The 21,413-nt window shown below is 42.7% G+C and overlaps 1 protein-coding gene across 3 annotated transcripts; it reads left to right on the top strand.

Annotated features, from left to right (window-relative positions):
- The first annotated feature begins 5,233 nt into the window (after positions 1–5,233).
- On the top strand, positions 5,234–17,921 carry srl (sarcalumenin). 3 transcript variants are annotated; one of them, XR_004614765.1, is made up of 8 exons: positions 5,234–5,343; positions 13,182–13,274; positions 13,583–13,678; positions 14,418–14,453; positions 15,488–15,604; positions 16,301–16,534; positions 16,617–17,638; positions 17,686–17,921. XR_004614765.1 is itself a non-coding variant. In XM_034594252.1 (7 exons), the coding sequence occupies exons 1-7, from the start codon at positions 5,283–5,285 to the stop codon at positions 17,426–17,428; spliced, it is 1,449 nt and encodes a 482-aa protein (XP_034450143.1). In that variant the 5' UTR covers positions 5,234–5,282; the 3' UTR covers positions 17,429–17,921. The 3 variants fall into 3 exon arrangements, 2 of the variants coding, with proteins under 2 accessions (XP_034450143.1, XP_034450144.1); XM_034594252.1 differs by having other exon boundaries at positions 16,617–17,921; XM_034594253.1 differs by lacking the exon at positions 14,418–14,453 and having other exon boundaries at positions 16,617–17,921.
- The last annotated feature ends 3,492 nt before the right edge of the window (positions 17,922–21,413 follow it).

The following is a 21,413-nucleotide window of genomic DNA, read 5'->3' as shown; positions in this document are numbered from 1 at the left end:
CCCATCTGAGCTGTTCGAAGAGGCACTGAACTCACAAGACAGTCTCAACTTCACATGTTCCCGGGGCTTCTAGATGAAACATTAGGTCACGTTACTCTTGTGAAGTCTACTTTTCTCATGTTTTGTTTCTCTGAGGCTCCAACAACCAGCACGTTAAAGCGATTGTACTGGAAAAACACACACAAAAACAAAAGGCACCACGTTGGCAGGAATTACAAAGCTGTCGTCAAGGGTGATTTGGTGCTCACAGGAAATGAAATAAGCTCGGGAGGAGAGAGTGCACTTATGGTTCACAACTCTATTCGTTCTTTTTGTTTGTCTGTTACCTTTTTTTTTACTGGGCTGGGTTCCTAGTAATCCCACATGTGTATTTGGCTTGTTTTTCTTTTTACTCATGGCCTGATATAAAAAAAAAAAAAAAAGAAAGTGCTTTGACATTTCTTGACACCTTCCCTTGTTGAATAGAAGAGCACCTGGCTTGTTAAATAAGCTAATCTGTGGACACTCTGTAGTGACTTCCACTGGTGTGAGTGTGTGTGTGTGTCCCTTTTTAAGCGTCTTTGAATCAGCAGAGGCGTCGGTGGTTCCCCAGACTCTGGCAGTCTGCAACAGCGCCACTCACTTCTGCCTTGAAATTAAGCCACACGTGTATGTGTGCACAACACTGACACAAATGACTGACATACAATCACGTGTTTGCTAAATCTTAAGGGCTGCTTTTATTCAGCCCCTAACAGTGTAGCTTCTTGTCCAGATGTTCTATCAAAGCAGAGTATGCTACAAACACGAGGAAAAAGCCCAGTGAAACAGTTTGAATGTGCTGTGGAGTCGACTGGGTAGACCACACATGCTCTATGCATTTCCTTTAATAGATCATTAGTTCTTTTGCTTGATCTAGTGTACTGCACTATTCACATGTTTCAGCTTAGTTCTTTATTTTTTTAAACGTGGTGTTTTGCCTGGAACCGAAAGGTTGACATTGAGACGTAGCTGAGAGGCAACAGCTTGCCTTACTAACAGCAGGTGCACAGTGCAGCGAGGCACTGTGTGAATCCAGCCTTAACACAACCCTGGGGTCGGAACACTTGATCTGCGTCGCTCGGTGGCCACTGGAATCCCTCTGGTTGTCACTTTGCCTTTTTCAAACAGGCAAGTTTGACTCCCAGGGTGCGTTAGCTTATATATATATATTCCAAGTTATTTTTGTCTATTTCGCTTATGTATGTTTTTTTTATTATTTCTGCCTCAAAAATAGACAGGTTGCTGGTATACTAATTACAGTCAAGTGCTCCTGATAATTCTTTCGGTTAAGTATTCAAACTTGATGTGAATACTGACTGCTGGTAGTATTCGTGTGTAGATTTGAAGCTGTTTTGGCCCCTATGTGTGCACTATTATTGTCAGATGTGTGGAAAAAAGAATTTCCACAAAGAAATGTTGACATTCCATAAAACTAAACTCGGTTTTTCCCCAACAGGTTAAATTTCAAATGTTAAACCTGGTATATGTAGATATTAGTCACATTGAGGGCTTTTGACACATCACTGCTATTTAGTGACAAACTCACTATTTGCATCTCCTGCATCAGTGCAGAGAGGAAGCGTGGAATCGCTTGACAGATGATGCGTTCAAGTGATCACCGTTTCTCTTTTGTGACTTATGTCATGGAACTGCCCTTTAAGGAAATGTTGATGTCAGCTCCTCTGAAATGAGCGAGGCGTCTGTCAGATTGAATCATGGGACATTTTCCCAGTACTTATTGTATCCAGGGGATTCCTGGATGTTGAAAAAATGGTTTGCATGCTCTGCTTTTTGTAGAGCCCTTTTCTTTTCTCTTTTTTTTTTAACAGTTATCTACATTTGATCGTCTTCTGCTGAATCACAGAATAGTTTTTATCTCCATCTGTGTTTTGCACTCTTTTCTCTGTGTCTTAGGAAATGTTACGTGGACATATCAGATTGTCAGATGAGCGTTGTGGGCCGTGGGATCATTAAATGGCGTCATGATTACGAAGCACTTACTGTACTATACTGGAGTCCGCCTCTTTATGTTGTAAAAAGAGGCATCTCCTCAGCTGAAGCTCTTGAGGTAAAGAATAAAAAAACGCACAGCTGTGTATCCCCCCCCCCCCCTTCCCCTCCATGTCCGGTCCTGCGACATCTCGTCCCATTTGCCCCTCAACTCTTTATTTTTGTTCTTTTGCGATCTGTTATGCCGTCTCTGTTTTCCTGTTGTCAATATCTCTTGTATCCTTCACATTTTGCAGCTCCCTCCTCTCCTTCTCTGTTCTCTGTACCTTTTAATTTTTTTTGTTAGACCTGTAAATGCATATGGTCATCAAGAAGCTTTTGTTGTTGTTTTTTTAAGAGAAAATGTTTTGGGGATAAAGAGGCTTGTGCCTTTGTAAAGACAGAATAATAAAGTTTGTACTTTGTTTTATACACATTGGTTTCTATGTTTGAATTTTTTCTGACCCGATCAAGTGTTGGTTCTTGCTTGTATGTCATATCACTAATAATGACATAACCAGCTGAAGTTGTGGTTGGCTGTCACTGAAGCTGCACAGTTGATGCACAAGTGTCTATTCCTGATTGGCGGACACGATTTTAAAGCCCCCTCCCCAGTTCTGTAGCTCATTGCTAAATTAAGATTGTCCAGCTCCTCTGTGACAGTAAAAACGTTTGCCGTGGACAGTGTGTCCTCACACTTCTTCAGAAATACATTGAATGGTTTGCTTTCCAGTGAGGCTTGATCATTCCTCAGTTTTAATATATCACAGCGATGTGAGCCGGCTGTTTCATAAGTAAAAAGACCACAACAGTCGCCGATATGATAACTGTGGAGTTAATTTAGGAACATACACGTGGGATATGTAACAATTAGGGATAGAAGTGACATCATGCATAGAAAGAATAGTTGTGACAAGCGAATGTAGACAGACATTCAAAGCTCCACACTAGAATACATTGATAAAGACAGAAGGACGCTGCACCATATTCATACAGTTTACACTGCGCTCATAAGATAACTATATTACTGTTTCTTCCCTTTATACAAACAACAGCACTACTTATGATGATTACATATTAATGTGACAATGATGCTACTAGGATTTGGTGAGTAGAAGCAAAAGATTAATGTGGGGGTAAAACTGGCGCAGTGAAATTAACATGGGAAACACAAAATAAAAGAGACCACCTTCTTAAATGGCTGGTAAACCAGTTATAATGTCAAGAGATTATTTTATTATGATCCGTTCACAGTGTATCTTTTGAGGAAGCTCAAGATTCAGGGGAAGCTTTATGGTCTGGGTTTGTGCATCAGGTGTGGAAAGTGTGCTACAACTTTCTCTGTCACTGTTGAAATGAATAAAATCAGAGAAAATAGTGAAGACTGTGCAGTTACTGACACTCCCGCTCATCTCTTTCTACATTTTTTGTAGGTTTAACTTCACTAGAATGCTCCGACCTTCTTTATGGATGATTTCCACACTCCATCTCCACTTTTTGAGGAAAGCACGAGAGGTTGATCGATAAACTATCATAAACTCCTTTTAAAAAACATTTTACTTAACTTAGTCATATGGCATTAACTAGATAAGTCGAGGCTACGTTTATGAAGAAACAGCGAAATTTTTTCAAATATTGTTAGTTGCTCTATAACAGTTAACACGAGAAAACCTTATTTATGTGTGTGTGTTTGAAGTTTCAGGCTCTAATTGATCAAAATGTGATTCCATACTTCCTCACGACAGCTGCAAAAACTGAAAAGGACACATTTCTTAGCTGGAACATGCTGTATTGTTTGGACACACCTCCTGAGTCATTCGGGATGGACATGCTTGAATAAGAAACTCCTGCCATATTTGGGGATTAATTTCCAGTTGAGATGTTGATTCCCGAGGAATTGTGAGATTTCGTTCACCACAGTGTGTCTGCTCGGGTGTGATAAAGCAGTAATCCGCCCGTGTTCAGCCGTGTTAGGGATTCTAGGTTGACTCAGGGGTCTTTATGTTCCAGACGTACCCTCTCCTCGGCTCTCATCCCTCACTCGCTTGCATACACAGTCTTCCGGTGAGGACTTTGCCAACATGGCAGCATTGTGCCTTCCCTCTGGAGCAAGGGTTTGACAGCTCGAGCAAATCCCACGCCCTCGTTCGTTTGAATCACATTTAGTTTGTGGAGAGGAGGCTGTGAAGCATGTTTCACTCATTTGAAACATCATCATTCTTTGTAAGGCCTCTGTCTAATAAATAATGTATTTCATGATTTACTTTTTCACCATCAATTTGTAGGATAGCATTGTTTATTTTCAGTCTGTTCATTTTGATTGAACTAACTGAATGTTTGGGTTATGGATGCATTTATTTACTTTCTTAATGATAACTTGAATGGCTCTCGGTCTAGCGCATAGCCAAGTCCCAGCAATCCCCTTAAATTCAATCAAGCTGCACCAAATTTCCCAAACTCAAAGATATCCGCCCACTATACAGTATATAGATCCATGAATTATCCCCAGAGAAATTGGTGAAAATGTAAAAAAAAAAAAACACCCCACTATTTTGCAAACGTTAGAAAAAGAAAGACAAATATTCCTGGATCCGCCCCAAACTTTAATGGGTTCTTTCTGCGCCCGTGACCCATCATTCCATGAAAATCTGTTCAAATCATGCTGAAAAACAAACCAAGGCCCAATAGTTCCCTTATGAAATCATATTTAAATTCACTAGATTCAGATTTTTAGTTGGATCTGCACCAAATTGCACACACTCATAAATATCAGTCCCCTAAAAATGGATTACCCCTTCCTACCCCTCTACAAAATTTGATGATCCTGAAACCAACTTCCAAACCAATGAACCCTAACCTCCTTGACAAGGTAATTAGTTGAGTATTTATACCACATTTAACCGACTATAAAGCTCAGATAGAAGCTTAAATTTAAAAATATAATAGTCCAGCAACTAAACCCCGTTTTCAATCTTAAAAACAAATTTTGTGACACTGAGAAGGTGAGTGATTCAACACCCGAAAGATCTCTGTGTACTGTGATGCTGAGGCCCACACTGCGACCTCTCTAAAACAGGAGAGCCAGCTGCTTGCACACGTACAGGGTCCCTGTTGCATGCGATGACTCCTCCAACACCTCAGACACACGGCTCTGAGCCTGCCGTACCGGCCGGCCCTCTCTTTGCCCCGCCTCTCCTCTCTGCATGCCCTTTAACCTTCCTGCCTTGGTATATATAGTCTGTGTGACTATCGGAGTTCTCCTGGCAGCCATCATGAAGGGTACAGTCTCGATCTGCTGTCTCCTCTCCCTGCTGCTTTTGCAGGCCACAGCAGGTAAGAGGCACTTGGGTGAAGTATCCAGCAGTTTTTTTGTAAAATGGTGCACTGAGGGCACAAGATACGTTTGTGCTGCTAATGAATGAAACTCTGACACAATGTAAGTCTATTGGTTCAATGAACGTGCTGATGGGGTACTTGATTGCTCTGATGGCTTGATCATACAAACAACAGTTCAGATTCAGAGGGTGATTGATCAGTTGTGATTCAGGCTGTTGAAATAATAAAGAATGATCTGACCCAAAGTAGCACAGGCGGATTCTTAAATCGGCTGTGGAGGCGGCTTAGTCAGAAATGGTGCTGACTGCTGGAGGCAGAGTACAGAGGGACAGTGACAGATATGGGGACACCAGCCGAGGATGGACACAGACAGCGGCAGGGAGACTATTTAAAATCTTTCCCAGTTTATAATTAAACCGTTGTCACCCAATACAAAATGATGGATTTAACTTGCTCTCTCTTAAATCCACAAAAAAACACACACAACACTTAAGTGGATAACATTTTTAATGTCTGAACAAGTGACTTATTCTCATTTTGGTGAGTTTCCGATGGGAGATCAGTTGAGGATTATTCAAGCTAGAGTTCAGCCTCTTCTGCGACAGCGTGTCAGCTGTCCTAATGCATGACACCAGCTGATGGAAAGTCCTAGTCAATCAAGGAAAGCCACTCTGCAGCTTCATTGTAGCTTTTCCCCATTCATTGGTTTAGTCTCCTTTTGAATTTCATCCTTTTACGGAAGAGTTCCTTCAGGTCCGAAATTCCTATATTCCCTGTGATGATAATCCATTGTATCATCAAGTACAGGGATCCCGCAATAAATATGATATACAGGGAACCCATGTTGACTGGCATACTGACCACAGCTTCTCTCTGACCGGTCATTCTGAAATTGTGGCCTGGTCTGAGGTTCTGGACGGGAATCGTTTAGCATTACCCTTGTCTGTCACCCTTGTCTGTCCTTGGGGGTGGTGTTCAGCTCCACAACCCGAGGCCAAGCCTCCATATTCCAGGCTGCTGTCAGGAGTCTAAGATTGGAAGGCCTCCTGAAACCCAACACTGTCCACTACAGTACCTCCCTCCATTTGACTCCCCTTCCCTCCTGACTCCTCACCCCTCTCAGCCCCATGCGTCCCTTTGGATACGCTGCACAGCTGCTGCCACTCTGCACTGTCACAATCGCAATTTATTCCCAGCAGTTGCCCTTATAGGGACATGCATTCTCCAGGCAGGAGGGGCCGGGCTGTGGCTGCAACTTATGGCTTGACAGACCCCTTCTGCAGGCCCATGCAGGTGACTTTTGGTGGCCTCTGTCTTTAAATCTTTCGTGCATTATGTGTTCTGATTATTTCCCTGCAGAGCATGTCGGTTTTAACACCTGTAAGTAATGAGAAACATGAACTCTTTGCCACTCAGTGTGTAATTATTTGGGTTATTGATTCCTTCGATCTAACTCTGCACTGCAGAGGGAGCAGAAAGGGTAATCTCCTTCTAAAGGAATGTGAAATCGATTTTGCTATCGTTTCATCAAAGGTTGTCCAACTGCCCTGGGCAGGGCAGATCTCTAGTCCTAAGGCAGAGATGTTAACACTGGACATCACACTGTTGTTTTATAGATTCTCTCAATACTTGAAAAAGATGAAAGCAGCAGCAGAGCAGTGTCGTGATGTTGTGAAATCTTACCCTCACAACTGTCTCATGCCTCTCCTTCAAAATATGGACTAAAGCCAGTTCCTTATGTTACAGTAAATACTTTTAAAATATACATTACAGAATACCGGCCCTTGAATGCAATTCATAACCAATTACGATAAATTACCCAAAGTAAGTACTTCAAATACTTCAGCATTGTCTTACGTTATTATTGCAACACCAAATGAATGTCACACACAATACTGCTCTCTTAAGTAGTCTGAACATTGCAATGGTGATAGTCAAATTCCTTGATATTTAAAAAAAAATAAAACTTGGTGTTACAGTTCTGTAGACCATTTTGTTGCCTTGCAATTAATCCTTTAACAATAAAAGTGGCATCAGAAGAGGCCGATTTAACGTAAATCTGCAACTCTTCCCAGAGCACAGAAGCGTGCCTGTTGGCTAAACCTGCTTAGCAAGCTAGCTATGCTGACAATGCTAACGGGCTAAAGTCAGCTAGCAATTCAGCTAAGTAATTAGCTCACTAATTGGTAATTTGACCAGAAAATGCAGACTTAAAAATCAATCACTATATGTAATCTGTAACCGTATTCTGAAAAGTGTAACAGTTACTTATAGTAATATATTACTATATATATACTCTGTATTCCATTACTCCGCAACACTGTTAATGCTTTAAGTGTATCTGAGTGAACGCACCTGGAACGTGCCAGAAGTTCTTGTTTTGGATAGTTCACCTGGTTCTGCCATTTCCTGCATTTCACTACCTTCATGCATTGAATAGCTTCCACTTTCATGCCAAATGCAAGGACCAGAGGAAACCTGGTGTGAACGAGTGTTTGACAAGCAGCCGGGCTCCACGATCCTGATCACTTCCAGTGTGTTACATGGGTGCAATGGTAAACATGGGTTACTATAGTAACTATATGGTTATTATAAGGTTGCTAGAAACCCTACACTAAAATGGGGTTGTGTAAATGGCTCTGACTGACCAAGCTGTGCTCAGTGTCTAATGTCATACATGGGGTTTGAGATTGAAAGGGGCTTCAGACAACTGCTAATCCAATATAAAAATATCTTCAGTGCAAATGTAATTACGGCATTTTGCTACAATGCACACAGAAAAGTGTGAAAAGTGTGAACTTGCATAGCTATATGCATTATATTTAGTTTTGGATATAGAAATATCTCACAGCCCTACAGGGCCTTAATTAGTTCTTCACACCAGTGTGTTTATACTGAGTGGTAATACTAACCATCGTTAATACAGTAAAAACATCTTTGGCCTCCTGACTTTGCAGGAGGAGAGACATGGAAAGTTAAAGGCGCACTGTCACCACATGAACCCCTGTGATGGCATGTGGCATGTCTGGGACACCCCTCTGATGGTCGTAGTAGAGGGGACACGCCAGTCATCCTCAACTGCCATACTACGCACCGCTGCTTAAGACAAGCCCCCTAGTTCCAAGGGCACCTGACGTCCTTTTCCTAGCTTTCAAACAGGAGAGCAGGGATAGAGGCACCAGATCAACACCTCAGCGTAAAGTACCTTTGCCCTTGGGCCTTTCTTTGAGCCTGACGTCGCTCCACTTCATCTCTAGCTGTCAGTGGAGGATGTGGAATCTGGACGTGGCTCACATAAGATGCTCTGAAAGGGCTAGTGATGGAATCAGTGTTGATTTCTTTACTGTCAAACTAAATGCACCAAAACGGGGCATAGTTTGAAAGTGATGCTGACAAAAAGAAAACTGAATTATACTTTTGATTGAGCTGCATTTCTTGCGTAGAATTCTCGAGTAAACCCGAACACACTGGCGAGTGTCAGTCTTATATGTGAAACTTACATTAGTGCTCCAGGTACAGTAGCTCTCTCTTAGTTCATCTGTATATTACACAGTCAGCTCTGTGTGATGTGGATGTCTATGAGTCTCCAGACTGACTAACAGTCAAAGCCTAAAAATAGGAGGCAGCATGCTGCCCCCACCTCGGTCCATTTTCTGACCCATTGTGGGGCTATTCCTGACTATGGGGGAGTAGTAGTTCCACAAACTGTTGCACCTGTTGCCATCTGTGGCCTCTTCTCACCACGCCCTGCACATGCTCTGCTGACTCCTCTCATACCTCTCACCCTTTCTGGAGGATAATAATGTGCTTTTTTGGGGGGGTTATGCATTCATCATTTATTTAGATTTGATTAGGTTTAGTTTTTGTAGAAAAGGACGTGATGTCCTGATGAAGTTGGCTTATGTTAATGTAGTTATTTAAGAATCTTGTCAAGCCCATTTCAATTTGAGTGCATTTGATGCCTCTCCACAGAGCTTTCCAGTGGAACCCCTTGGCCTTCAGTTAAGGTTGCCTCAATCCCCCCGTGCTCAGGATAAATCCTCTGACTGGGGGGTTCCAGGCCCGCTGCCCTCATCATGTTCAGTTTAATTCAATTTACCTTCACTGTGCTGCAAGAAGAACATGATCCTGGGGCTTTACACAGATACCTAATATACTGCAGATACATTCCAGCACACACATATACCTGCAGGAGAACATAATATCTGGGGTATTCCTTGTCTGTATGCTTTGAGGGAAAAAAATTATACGTCTAATATTACATATTTTTTATTCAGAATTATCACTAGTTTGATACTGGTTGAGGTTTGTGCCATTATTTGCTCATTGTAAAATCATGTGTTTGTGCACATCAACTCAGATTTTTGGTAAAACGCCCCTTAAGTTACAATCTTTGTGCATGTATTAATCCGTGTATTGAAATTCAAATATCTGTGTGAGTAAACCAGAGGAGAGTCTTTAAAGAGCACCATATGAGTTTTGCACTTGCAGCTGTTGATTGTTTCTCATGTTGGAATAGCCTCCATGTTAGAATCTAAAGTTGAGGCATGACTTACCCCACCGCTGAGGCCGTGATAGGCTTAAATCGGCAACATTCCTGCTGGATGTGCCGAGGCCGACAGAATGTTTCTCCAAACTGAGGGAGGGTTGTGTGGCAACGGGCTCAGTTAGGACACATGGTCCTGAGCGCAGATGTCTGGGGTTCAACTCCCGTGGCGCCTGCAGGGTTAATTTTGAGCACTGATGCAAGGCTCGCCGTCCGCGGGCAACACTACCTCTCTGATCTTTGCGGAGTTCTGTCCCGGGGCCTCCATCAGGGATTGACTGGATTGGAAGGTGTTAACAAGTTCACAGCAGTTAAGGCCCACTCAAGAGGCCAGTGTTAAAAGACACGACTCTTCTGACTGATGAGTCAAGTTACAGGAGCTTGATGAAGCTTTGTGTGCTGCATGGAAAAGACCAGTCCGTTGAGAAGATATAGATTATATTCTTAAAACTTTAGTCTCCAAGTCGAGAAATCTGACCGGAGACTTCTCTCTCTTTCTTTTCCTCCTCTTCCTCTTGTAATTGATTGCATCCTGTGTCAAATCTTTAGCCACTGAGATGTGCAGCGAACCTTTGCTGAGTGTCAGATTTGCTAAAAGGCACAGATTGTGTTACAAGGGGTTGTGGCTTTCTGTTTCCTCTGCAGGTCAACAGCTGCTCTGCAATCAGCTGACCGGACTCCGACTTATAACGTCTTCGTTGCTTTTACGTTTATTTTCCAATTTGAACTGCTTCATTGCACATTTCTCTAAGTAGACAGATACGACAGAAACATGCACATGTCACATGCAAAAAGTAATAATTCCATTTACTCTGGCATTATTGTAATAGTCCTTGCTGATTTGGAAAGTGTGTGTATAAAACAAAACACAACACGTAGCCTATTATATATCCAAAACATGGTGTCACACATCGATACTGTATAAATTTAGATCCTTTTAGGCATTGCAGCATTGCTCATACCCTTCTTTTATTTTGGCTGCTAACCTTTTGGTTTCTCTTGTTCTTGCACCGTGCTTGACCAACATTACACAGGTTTATTTTTAGCAGGTTGACTTGGAGAGAATCATCGGTGACGCGTTTTTCCTCCGGCAAAGGACCAACTGTTGTGTGTCTCAGTTGAAGCCTTGGCGATACAATATGTTAATGTGTGTGTGAAAGAGTGGGACCTACACATTGTTTAAAACACACGTGGGTTATTCATATAAACACATTTTCTTCAGGCTTGTCAGTTGATGCACCGTTGGCTTCGGCCAATGCGACCTTACATTCGGACTCTTGGACAGAAACCCTAGAAGTCACTGACCACATGGCTAGTGGCTGTACTCCAGGTTACGGTGCAGGATTCTCATATTGATATACAAGCTGGGTTTCAATTCAGGGGCCGCCTCCTTGTGGGCCACATAGACCGCAAAGGCCGAACTGAAATGAGACGGCCCGGTCTACAGAGGATTTCCCTTATCAGCTTTACGAGTCCCGTCCTTCTTGCTGAAGTTGGACATGCTGAGAAAGTTGTAATGCCTGTTGAACGTCCCGTCGCTTGCAGGTGCCATTACCTCTTTGAAAACCGGTTCTTCACTGGAGCGCAATGAATCCTGGGATAGCTCGGGAGGGATCCACTGGTTGGAGCCTTCGTTTCTTGGGGATGGAAGACCGCATTTGTCAGTGTCGCCCCGTTGAAACAAAATCAGTCTTGAAATGCAGCCTCCAATAGATGCCAGTTCGTGTGTTTGTAAATTGTCACATCTGGTGTACAGCGAGCACTTTCTTCTTCCTTTACCTTGTGAAATCTGCATTCAAAACCCAACGGAAATGTTTTTTTACATCCCCCACCAGGTGCTTATGCTTTACACCAGTCTGCTTTTGATATATGATGAGTTTTTGCCCAGACATAACCTGGGCTCAGCAGGACCCTTGCCAGTCACCAGCTGAGATCAGAGGGCTGCGCCTTTGGCATCAGCTCCACCTTTTCCCTCACTCTCTGATCCTCTGTGCGTGTCTCTTCATCTGAACACGGCCTATTATTTAGTTAGACTACATTTACAATGTTGTTGTTTGTTTGGTCAGATGTGTGAAGAAGGTCAGGAGATCCTTATTTTATGACGTCTTTTTATTTTTTACGACCAACACAAGGATTTATTTAGAAATATTAACTAATATGTTTCCTGTGCCAGTAAATTGAATCTAACTGGGCTGTGTTGACAGAAAGTCTTAATATAACAACACCAGTATTCAGATTATGGCATGTGTCTTACAACTGAATGACTGCAATAAATCACCTCGCAGATTCAATATTTCCCAAACATGCTGTTAACAACCTTCAAACTTCATTACAACTCTATATGGGGGAGCGACTGGTACCTTGAGTACTAAGGTCCTTCCCTCCACCACCAACACCATCACTAGCACTCCAAAGAAGAATAAAGTGCTCATAGATGCAGCTCAAAGCCATAGCAGGCATTGTCTGTGTGGGAGGTGTTACAGCGAGGCCTGCTCTGAGGCCAGGGCACACAAGGACACACCTCACAGCCCATAAGTCTGTGATAGGTGGATAAATATGGAGGAGAAAAGACAGATGACTGCACATTAGGGTCTCATGTATAATACCGATGGGAACGCTGAGATCTCCACCCAGTCCGTTATGACACTGGGGAAGTCCCTCTCTCTCTGTGTCTCTTCTCTTTGCTGTTGTTATAAGGCCATGGTGATGTCCAACAAATGTCTTTGTGTGTTTATTTCTGGCCCTCGCTTTCTATATTAAGAGCTGATCGTACTAAACAGCTGTGATCTAAGCAATCTGATATGTGGACATGACACAGTGGTGAGCGGATATGTTCTCTTGGACTCACACACACACACACACACACACACACACACACACACACACACACACACACACACACACACACACAGACACACACACACACACACAGACACACACACACACACACACACACACACACACACACACACACACACTTCAAGATTGTGCTGTCATACTTCAGGCATTCATTCTGAAGGTTTGGTATTTACAATGTCAGCAACAAGACAAAGAGATAGACGCAGAACTCGGAGTGCAATGAATTCAAGGCTCAGTTTGTAAACATTTGATCGTGAAATATCGGCTCAAATACCGATCCCGAGATGGATGTGAATCAAGAAATAGCAGTATCACTGGCCTCAGTAGCAAAGCTGTAGTTTGCACCAGTTCTGGCCACTTCTATTATTCCTTAAACAGTGAAATTAAAGACACACAATTGAAGTTCATTTTCTTTTTTATGTTTTCACAGAAGAAGAAGATGCCGCCTCTGTTCTCAGAGACAAATCTCACATCGACGAGACTTTGCGGCTTGCAACTGAGGAAAGGTCAGGAGACTATGCAGGTGAGGATCAAGGGTGATTCAATAGATGTGATTTTCTTTTGTGAAGCTTAGTGCTAAGAATGATTAAATGATATATAATCGATAAAGCATGTTGAAGCTGCAGAATGCTGTGATTCCCTTTAATTCCCTTTACAATGATAAGAGATGAATGTGTGAAAGATGTAATGAGGGATCCATGTAGACGTTCTTTCATCTTAAAGACTAATAGGGCAAAAAGGCCGGGAACACATCAGCTTGACTATTAAAAAGTAAGATACCTACCAATCTGTGCATCTTCTTTAAAACGTCTTTTTCATCTTCACCTCCAGCGGCTCTGGAGAGGTTGCGGAAGATCTACCACACTGCCATCAAGCCGATGGAGCAGGCCTACAAGTACAACGAGCTGAGGCAGCACGAGATCTCAGGTACCACGGGGGGGGGGGGGAATGGGCTGTGTCTGCTCGGTTCTGTTTGGGTTGCTTTGGTGACTGATGTGTCGACTTGTTTTCTACACATCACACACATCATCCTCACACCATTATAGCACAGCAGTGACTTCACCTCACTATATTGGGAATAAAGAAAATGTACAGCACAAATTACAGTGAACGTAGCTATTAAATCGTGGTGTTGTTGGCCCAGGAAAAAAAAGGTATATTATCTTTATGTCTTGGCCACTCCATTGAAAATATTTCTTCCCCTTTTCTTCTTTTTCTGATATTTTTGTAAAGTCCCTGGTTGATTTTTAAAAGACTCAGCACAGCTCATCTCTCTAAACTGCACACTGGACTCTTCTTTCCCACAATGAAATGAAGCTCGCCCTCTTGTGGCTTCTCAGGCTCAGCAGTCATGCACACATACAACCACCGAAGCCTATAAATGAACACAAATGTATTATTATATTCACCTCATCGCTTCAACACATGCACACCGTCCATTTGCAGATGGACGTGTTTGACACATTAGGTCTGATATGGGACAAAACCTTCAGAGAAGACCCCCTCACCCATTGTTACACCACCCCTTCCCTGTTGCTTGGAGAAACCTCACTCCCTCACTGAGCTCTCCTCACTCTCATCCACCTCCTGTTCCCTTCACTCCTCTGTGCTCCACCCTCCTTCTCCTGTCCCCCCACCCCCTCAACCCCATCCCCTTGTCTAACAGCCTACCCCGGACGAACCCTGGGTGAATCAGCCGCAGGTGGGTTGCAGGTGGTGGGGCTTACCTGTGCATGGCACTGGCTGAAAGTGCTCAGCCCCTTCCTCCCTCCCCCCCCGTCCTTTCCCTTCATTTGTCCATTTGTGTTACTGCACAGCTCTCTGTGGGTGACACGACTGATACAGAGAGAGAGCAGCAGTTTCATGTGAATCAAAAGGGATTTGACTCTTTTTTGATTTACTCATTTAAAATTCCCAAAACTGTTTTAAAGAATGAAAAGGGGAGAAATGTCAATTCAAAAAATGTGGTGCCAAAATAAAAGACTTTAAGCTTGGTAGTGTCCAGGCAGCGTATGTACAGTATTTAAACAGCGACTGAGCATTAAGTTTAGGGTGTTAAAATGTAAAACATGGAGGGGGTTGCATGTGCAGTTCTGGCTTGAGCAAAGGACACAGGTCTGATGAGGGGACCCTGGTGGGAAAGGGTGGTCAGTGTTCAGCTGAGAGGGAATCGACTTTCTGCCACTTTGTTCTTTATGTTAAAAAACATTTGAAAAGCCACGAAGATCAGGAACAGCTAACGGTTTTAAATTCTTTCTTTCGCTTTTTTTTTATCCTCATCATCATTTGAATCCATTCATATGGTGATAAGCGAACGTTCTTGTTTCCTCCCAGCCGGACACCATGTTCCCATCACAACACACACGGCAGCTTGCTTTGCTGTGTGTCACTGAAACATGGCTGCAGCATCTCATTGATACACTTTTTCCTGCTATTAAACAAGCCTAACAATGTGTTTCTTTGCCTATTTCTTTCTTTGCTATAAAAAGAAAACTTCCTCTGTGCTCTGGATTAAGAGTGAAAGGGCTGACGTGTTCCTTAGAGTCTCTCAATTTTGTATATTATTGTTTACCCAAGGATACATAATGGATGGATAGATTTTTTTGATCAAATAAAATCTCAGCATAATTCTTCATAATTTTTCACATAAAATATGTTATACATTTGAGAGGTTACTAGAGTGAATTTACCATCCTGTTGAGGTTTTAATCACAGTTTTTTCTCCCCTTTCAACAGATGGAGAGATTACCTCCAAACCCTTGGTGCTCTTCCTGGGACCCTGGAGCGTAGGAAAGTCCTCCATGATTAATTACCTCCTGGGCTTGAACGACAGCCCCTATCAGCTCTACACAGGTATGTTGCACACAGTGTATTTTTTATTTTAGCATGAAAGAGTGTCAAATGTTTTAAACCTGTGTGCTTTAATCCAATAAGAACAGATATCACTCAGTTGAGCGCATAGCTCCACCAGGTCTCAACAGTCCCCTCATGAAACTACATTTATATTCACCATATCCAAATTTATATTTGGATCATCGAAATACACACTCTTATAAATATAAGTCTCTTAAACAATGTTTGATTTTTTTCATCAAGATCCACGAATTATTCTCTGAGAAATTGACGAAAATGTGAAAAAAATGCCCAATCTCACGATGTTAAAGTATGTGAAAAACAATTCCTGGATCCGCCCCCTGATCTGGATCCCCACCAAAATTTAATGGGTTCCTCCCTGACCCAGACCGCATCCTTCAACCAAGTTTTGTGGTCATCCACCTTGTAGTTTTTCCGTAGTCCTGCTAAATAACAGACAGACAAAACGAACCCTCATAAACCTACAGAACTATAAGAGAGGAAGGTGCCCTAACTGAATGTTACACTGAGGAGGTCATTTATCGAGTGATCGGACACTATCAGAGGTTTTGGTGAATTAGATTCTTGACGTCAGATGGAGGCTAAACAGTGATTTCTGTACTTCTGTCCAGCCTCTATCTCTTGCTGTCCCTGTTCTTAACATATCCCTCTGTTTCTCCCTTGGTTTGTTTTCAGGAGCCGAGCCTACTACCTCTGAGTTCACTGTTATTATGCACGGGGAGAAGATCCGCTCCGTTGAGGGTATTGTGATGGCAGCCGACAGCTCTCGCTCTTTCTCGCCCCTGGAGAAATTTGGCCAGAACTTCCTGGAAAAGCTGATCGGTATTGAGATGCCCCACAAGCTGCTGGAGCGTGTGACTTTTGTGGACACGCCGGGAATCATTGAGAACCGCAAGCAGCAGGAGAGAGGTGAAGCAGCGACGTAACACAGCTCAAACACAAAGCAGATGGGTGCAAGATGCATGATATTTATTTCTCTTCTTCTGCCCAGGCTATCCCTTCAATGATGTTTGCCAGTGGTTCATTGACCGTGCTGACCTGATCTTCGTCGTGTTTGACCCCACCAAGCTGGACGTGGGCCTGGAGCTGGAGATGCTCTTCCGTCAGTTGAAGGGTCGCGAGTCCCAGATCCGCATCATCCTAAACAAGGCTGACAACCTGGCCACCCAGGACTTGATGAGAGTCTACGGAGCACTCTTTTGGAGCTTGGCTCCCCTCATCAATGTGACCGAACCCCCCCGTGTCTACGTCAGCTCCTTTTGGCCATATGACTACGCAGCTGACACCAGTCGCGAGCTCTTCAAGCGAGAGGAAATCTCCCTTCTGGAAGATTTGAACCAGGTGATTGAAAACCGCATGGAGAACAAGATTGCCTTCATCCGCCAGCATGGAATCCGTGTGCGCATCCATGCCCTCCTGGTGGACCGCTATGTCCAGACCTTTAAAGAGAAGATGAGCTACTTCAGCGACCCTGAACTCGTGTTCAAGGAGATTGTGGACGACCCGGACAAGTTCTACATCTTCAAATCCATCCTAGCCAAGACCAACGTCAGCAAGTTCGACCTGCCCAACCGCGACGCTTACCGTGACTTCTTTGGCGTCAACCCAATCACCAACTTCAAACCCTTGTCGTCTCAGTGCTCCTACATAGGAGGCTGTCTGCTGGACAAGATTGAGAAGGCCATCACCAATGAGCTGCCCGCTCTTCTGAGCAGCATTAACTCTGTCAAACAGCCCAGCCTGTCCTCCTGCGAGACAACCGGCTGTGGTGAGAAGCCAAAGAACCGCTACCGGAAGAACTGAGGAACACAAAATAACTTAAGCGGGGGAAGTAAAGGGAGAGGAGGTGAAGAGAAGGGATCCGGTGGAAGCCAACCCTGCTTTTATCAGAATGCCTGTATTGTTGAGGAGACAGAGGAGAGAGGATTAGTGTTTGTTTTTTTTTCCTCAGGAGAATATGGGAATGTGCATTTAGGCCCTGTGGGAATGAGGAGTGGGAGGGAAGAGTAATTGGTTGATAAGACAACTTAAGGACACAAGTGCTGAAGAAATGAGAACAGGTCACTGATCACTGAGTTTTTGTTGAAACACACATCCCTCCTCTCTCCCTTGCACAATCACAATGGACTGCCTGGGATTTCGGGGGTTGAGGAAGTAAATGATGTGAAGAAAAACAGTGATGAAAAAAATATATATATAAGTACGATCAAATAAAAAATTGAAAATCCTGAGACTTAAAAAGTCAAATACCAGCTCCCTTGTATGTGAATAAAATGGGAAGAGTGGAAACAGTGGAGTTGCAAATTTGTGTTGTAAAATCCTGAGAATTGCATTGCAGGAGGTCAATTCCATTTGCTTCAGAAGGTGATTTTAAAGTAGCCTTTTTTGTGGGTGCTATACAAAGCCTTTGTCTTTGGGTGCTCTTCCAAACTCTTGACATAGATTAACTTTAACGTTGCATGTTCCTCACTTATCAGATGCATGTATTTTCCCTCTAACAAACTCAACCCTGAACCAGCAAGGCCACGCGGCGAATAAGGCCTTTTTATTTCTTAGTTTCATTCGCTCACCAGTCTTGGTTGTTGACAACCTGTGAAATGAGCACCGTGATGGAAGCAGAGGTCAGGGTTCAAGGGTCAGAGAGTCTTCAGAGCGGGATGGATCGTTTCCTTCTGCTTCACTTCTTAACTCCTCTTACTGTTTCTGCGTGCGTCTATAAATTTGCCAGTCTTTGGCAGAAACTCAATAAGGAGTAACTTTTGTCCTTCAATGATAAGCTTCCCAGCGTTTTTTCAGCTGAACGACCATAATAGCGACACATGAGAATGTGTTTGAATTACAGCTCTCTGTATCTATTTGTGTTTGCCATTTCTTTTGCAGGTTAGAAAGATATTTATTGATTTGTTTTCTGTGTAAACTTCCCAAATGGGTGCTGAACAAACCTTCACTGAAACATTGTGATAGCGGACCTCTGATAATGTATTTTGTAGACAAAACAAAAAGAAACAAAAGGCCACGAGTTGACCCCTGACCTCTGTGGAAAGAACCATGCTCTAAATACTGATCCCTACGTCTTTGGAGTGACACACGTCATAGGTACAATTTCTTACGTGAGCCTACCTCAGTGAACTTCCCAGGAGTATGGCACGGCCAAATCGCTCAAAATAGTTTGACAGTTTGTGAAACACTTATTTAACACGTTTTGAAGCTGGCAAAGTCACTTTTTGGCGTCTGATGTTTGTTGGCAACCTGCAGAGACTCCAGGAAATTTCTTTGCCTGGCAAGAAATAATCAATTACCCAAATTACCAATGTGCTGCGTTGAAACTACACTTTCTGTTCGATGTCAGCAAACAAGATATGATGTATTAATTTGGAAGCTTTAGACGTGCAGTTAGGTGGACTTCAGTTACCTTTTGACAGACCCAGGCTTACTGTTTCCCCCTGTTTCAATTCTTTATGCTAAGCTAAGCTAACCAGCTGCTCCGGGCAACATATTTAGAGAAACTTCCTATACCGTTACCTGGATGATAGCGAACCCTCGCAGATTCAAAGAATTTGAAGTCTACCAAAATGACAAAGCGCTGCTTGAACTCTCAAGTCAGTCAAGGGACAGGTCGGTGGTAACAACACCTTCTCTCTTCGTCTTCGCTCACTACCCCCCCTAGTGCAGAGGGTTTTTCTTTCTCAAATCTGAAACATCATGGAACAGAAAAGAAAACGACCTAAAAGACAAACCCCACTGAAACTCACATTTGCTTAATTCCCTGTGTTTCGCTGAGTGTGTGTGCGTTCCACAGGATGTGTTTGTTAAGTTTACACTGCAGATCCAGAACATGCCCACTAGAGAGTGCTGTGTAAAAGTGTAAAAAGTTATACACGCAGACCATTGACTAACACTTCTGGTAGCAACAGTCCTCAGTGGACTGACAGCTTGGCCTTATGAAATTGTGTGGTTGTGCTTTTTGGTATAGTTCAGTATCAGTTATCTTATTTTCCTGTGAATTAGATCTTGACTGGATGTGTGTCTCATTAAAGAAGTTGTTGGTTCACTTTTCTTTTTGTTTTGCTATAAAACTTTAATTAATCTTTGCCCAATTCTTTTGGAAGCTTGATCATGAAGAATAAAGATTTGTTGATCATTTGTTGGAGTGAAACTTTGTGGTTATTCTCATAAAACCATCGAACCCTCATCAGGAACACTTGAAAGGGGTAAAACCAGTCTATGGGTAAAACAGAGGGTTCCAACTTGTACCAAGATAATTATTTTTGTCTTGTACCCTTTCTATCTCTCTGTCACATCTCCACATGCCCCACTTTCTTTTCTCTCTCTTTCCCCCCAAGACTCTTAACGTCTCTCTCACTAATGATCCGATCTCTCACCTTTGGGTTGGAAAGGAAAGAGGGAAGTTTTTTTTTTTCCTTTAGCTGCATTGCACCAACAGTTTGTCGTGATGAGAGGGGTGTGTGTGGGTATGTATGTTCGATAAGATAAGATAAGATAAGATAAGATAAGATAAGATAAGATAAGATAAGATAAGATTGTGGAATGGGATAACTGAATGCAAAATCCTTGTCCGCTTGGTGGGCCTGCAGTGTCGGCCAAATCACTGACCATTCTCCATCACTCACCTCCTTCAAAATTTGACTCAAAACTCACCTTTTAAATCTGCTTTTAATCTGTGATTTATTTACGTAATCTAATTGTTTTTAATGTAAAGTAACTGTCTTTTAACTGCTATAATGTTACCTTGTTGTTAGTGTTTTTACTGTCCCTGTTTTTACCATGTTAAGTGCCTTTGAGTAAAGCACTATACACATAAAATGTATTATTATTATTATGTCGATTTTGCTGGGAAACCTCAGCAGCAGGTCTCAACAGGGAACAACGCTCAGCCATACCTCGCACGGCCCAGGACTCCTCAACCAGAGAATGGGATATGCTTTGTGGCCTTTCTCAAATGGGCTTCTTCGCAAACCTCCCTCAATGGCACTGTGAGCTCGACCATTATTATTTTATGGTCTTCGATGGTGGACCACAACACAATGATTGGTCGGAGGGTTGTTCGCACCACCTCTGGGAACAGCAGCCTCCTTCCTACATCAATCTCAGGAGCTGCAGGACCTTTGCAAGAAAACATTTCTGAGATCTTGGACACACACAAATCAGACACATGTTTGCATCAACAAATACACAGATAATAGCATGATAAGCACATCGAATATTTACATATATTATACAATATCTACTTCTATACCTGCAGAGTCAGTCTTGTTTGAAACGTATAGTTTTATACGCCATGCCATCAATTTCTGTTACAATGGCAGTACCCAAAACTCCACATTTTAAACACATAAATCACATATCAATCTAAAAGTGGAGAAAGTATTTCCCCTCCTCTCATAAAGGACATGCTTTTTGCAGGTCTATTGCAGCAGGGGGTGCACAGGGGACCCTCTCGGTGTACTGTTAAACTGTGAAGCCACAGTGCTGACTACAGAGAGCGGCTGTTTAATATTCCCTCTAAGGCGGCTGAGAATAAAGACAGTCAAGCATTAAAGCGGGAGGTTCTTTATTCAAATATGCAGCACATACCATTTCTGAAAAATCACTACACAACCTTAGAGGTGTTGAAATATTGTGTCTATAGAATGCATTTAGGCAGCTCATATGTGTTGATTTAACCAAATAATTCAATTTTACGGTATCCAACATTTCTATCACATTTATTGCTATTATCTAGAGCAATTTAGAGGCCTTTGCAATGTTGAGGACTATTTATTTATCT

This window comes from Hippoglossus hippoglossus, chromosome 8, assembly GCF_009819705.1.
Source record: "Hippoglossus hippoglossus isolate fHipHip1 chromosome 8, fHipHip1.pri, whole genome shotgun sequence".
NCBI classification, from domain to species: domain Eukaryota; kingdom Metazoa; phylum Chordata; class Actinopteri; order Pleuronectiformes; family Pleuronectidae; genus Hippoglossus; species Hippoglossus hippoglossus.
Note: the sequence above shows the minus strand (reverse complement) of the source record. Positions and strands in the feature narration are given on the sequence as shown.

Excerpts from the sequence above, each read along its gene's own strand:
- srl (XM_034594252.1), top strand. The coding sequence starts at position 5,283 with ATGAAGGGTACAGTCTCGATCTGCTGTCTCCTCTCCCTGCTGCTTTTG. Across the intron at positions 13,275-13,582 it reads AAGGTCAGGAGACTATGCAG|CGGCTCTGGAGAGGTTGCGG; the intron begins GTGAGGATCAAG and ends CTTCACCTCCAG. Across the intron at positions 16,535-16,616 it reads CCGCAAGCAGCAGGAGAGAG|GCTATCCCTTCAATGATGTT; the intron begins GTGAAGCAGCGA and ends TCTTCTGCCCAG.